General features: G+C 48.9%; 1 protein-coding gene across 1 annotated transcript in view; it reads left to right on the top strand.

Annotated features, from left to right (window-relative positions):
- Positions 1–1,474: 1,474 nt before the first annotated feature.
- Positions 1,475–2,368, top strand: part of LOC106813374 (uncharacterized PE-PGRS family protein PE_PGRS54-like) — a 7,048-nt gene continuing 6,154 nt past the window's right edge. Inside the window, exon 1 of the mRNA XM_014817505.1 lies at positions 1,475–2,288. Within this exon, the coding sequence (XP_014672991.1) occupies positions 1,475–2,288 (814 nt within the window). The remainder of the gene's footprint in view (positions 2,289–2,368) is intronic.

The raw sequence follows: 2,368 nt of genomic DNA, 5'->3' as shown, positions 1-2,368 counted from the left end.
TGGAGGATTCGGTCAGGGTGGTTCTACTGAAGGAGCAACCACCACCAACACCGTACGCCTTAACAACGCCCAGCGTACTACTGGAGGATTCGGTCAGGGTGGTTCTACTGAAGGAGCAACCACCACCAACACCGTACGCCTTAACAACGCCCAGCGTACTACTGGAGGATTCGGTCAGGGTGGTTCTACTGAAGGAGCAACCACCACCAACACCGTACGCCTTAACAACGCCCAGCGTACTACTGGAGGATTCGGTCAGGGTGGTTCTACTGAAGGAGCAACCACCACCAACACCGTACGCCTTAACAACGCCCAGCGTACTACTGGAGGATTCGGTCAGGGTGGTTCTACTGAGGGAGCAACCACCACCAACACCGTACGTTATAACAACGCCCAGCGTACTACTGGGGGATTCGGACAAGGTGGTTCTACTGGAGGAGCAACCACCACCAACACCGTACGTCATAGCAACGTTCAACGCACTACTGGAGGATTCCGTCAGGGTGCTATCGGCAATACTGCGCCTCTTCGCGTGACCCTCACCGGCGGAAGCACTCGCACTGTCGGAGCCGGTAGACTGACGGGCGCTACTAGGACGACCTCTGGTGGAGGATTCGGAGGCTCCCTGCCAAGTGAGTAATGTGATTTACGAAGTAACGTTGACGTACGTATAGTCAAGCGGTGGAACAGGGATGTGTATAACAATCTGGAGAGAAAAAAAGCACCGTTCACAGCCAGCTACCCTAGTGTTACAGACTTAGTTCCGAACAACGCTTAACTCACGTTGCTACAGGTAGCATGTGTGCTTTTAAAATACTTACTTGCGGTGCCCTATAGCTGTATATTTATTCCTTTAGCTGTATATTTAGTCATATAGTATAGCTGTATATTTAGTCCTATATCTGTATATTTATTTATATAGCTGTATATTTCTTCCTATAGCTGTATATTTATTCATATAACTGTATATTTATTTATATGGCTGTATATTTATTTATTAATTCATTCATTTATGCGATGACTAGCACCGATGTTTGGAGAAGCATATTCAACCTTACAGTCACGCGGTATTTATAACGCATTTCACTACACAGCACTACATCGAAACTACTCAACATGTTCTGCTAGCATCTATGACAAATACGACATTCGCATATACGCTCTCCTATAACACTATTTGTCATAGGAAGATTCTTCCTATGACAAATATTGTTGTATGTGTTGTGCGCATCATAGGAATTTAGGAGCGCTATTATGAACGCAAGCAGTGAATTTCAGCTGTAAAGCGGAACGAACTTGACTCGCCAATATTTGTCATAGGAAGAATCTTTCTATCACAAATAGTGTTATAGTAGAGCGTATATGCGTATGTCGTATTTGTCATAGATGCTAGCAGAACATGTTGAACTAATAAAGCTTCTTTCGATTCGTTCTCTTTTTGCGCGCGTGTAGAATGAAGATCGTAGTGTCTGCAATGTTGCTGGGCTACTGCCTGGTGCAGTGCTCCGCCCACGGCGACGGCACCTACGGAGGATCTCCGCACACCGCTATCCTCGGCGACGGCAGCAGCGGCAGCAGCTTCCGCTTCGAAAGCTCCAGCAGCAGCGGCGGGGGACGTCTAGGAGGAGGTCTGGTAGGAGGAGCTGGAGGAGGTCTGGGAGGAGGTGCGGGAGGAGGTGCGGGAGGAGCTGGCGGAGAGAGATTCGAAGGAGGAGGTCGGCAAGAAGGAAGAATCACGGTGACGAAGGAGACGAGGGCGACTGGAGGGCTCGGCGGCTCCTCAGATGGAAGCTTCCAGTCTTTCAGAAGCAGCAGCAGTAGCAGTAGTGGCGGCGGGGTGGCAGGTGGATCCAACGATAGAGTCAGCCAGGCTAATGCTGCCATCACAGCTGGCGAGGGGTCATCAGGTGAAAGTGTCGCCAGGCAAAGCGGAACTAGTGGATTCAGCCAGGGAGGATTTGACAGTGGATTTGGACAAGGTGGAATTGACAGTGGATTCAGCCAGGGTGGAATTGAAAGTGAATTTGAACAGGGAGGAATTGAAACTAGATTCGGACAGGGAGGAATTGACGGTGGATTCAGCCAGGGTGGAATTGACAGTGAATTCGGACAGGGTGGAATTGACAGTGGATTCCGCCAGGGTGGATTTGAAAGTAAATTTAAACAGGGAGGAATTGAAACTAGATTCGGACAGGGAGGAATTGACAGTGGATTCAGCCAGGGTGGAATTGACAGTGAATTCGGACAGGGTGGAATTGACAGTGGATTCCGCCAGGGTGGATTTGAAAGTGAATTTAAACAGGGAGGAATTGAAACTAGATTCGGACAGGGAGGAATTGAAACTAGATTCGGACAGGGAGGAATTGAA

The sequence above is a fragment of the Priapulus caudatus genome, unplaced genomic scaffold (assembly GCF_000485595.1).
Source record: "Priapulus caudatus unplaced genomic scaffold, Priapulus_caudatus-5.0.1 Scaffold762, whole genome shotgun sequence".
In the NCBI taxonomy this organism is placed as follows: Eukaryota; Metazoa; Priapulida; class Priapulimorpha; order Priapulimorphida; family Priapulidae; genus Priapulus; species Priapulus caudatus.
Note: the sequence above shows the minus strand (reverse complement) of the source record. Positions and strands in the feature narration are given on the sequence as shown.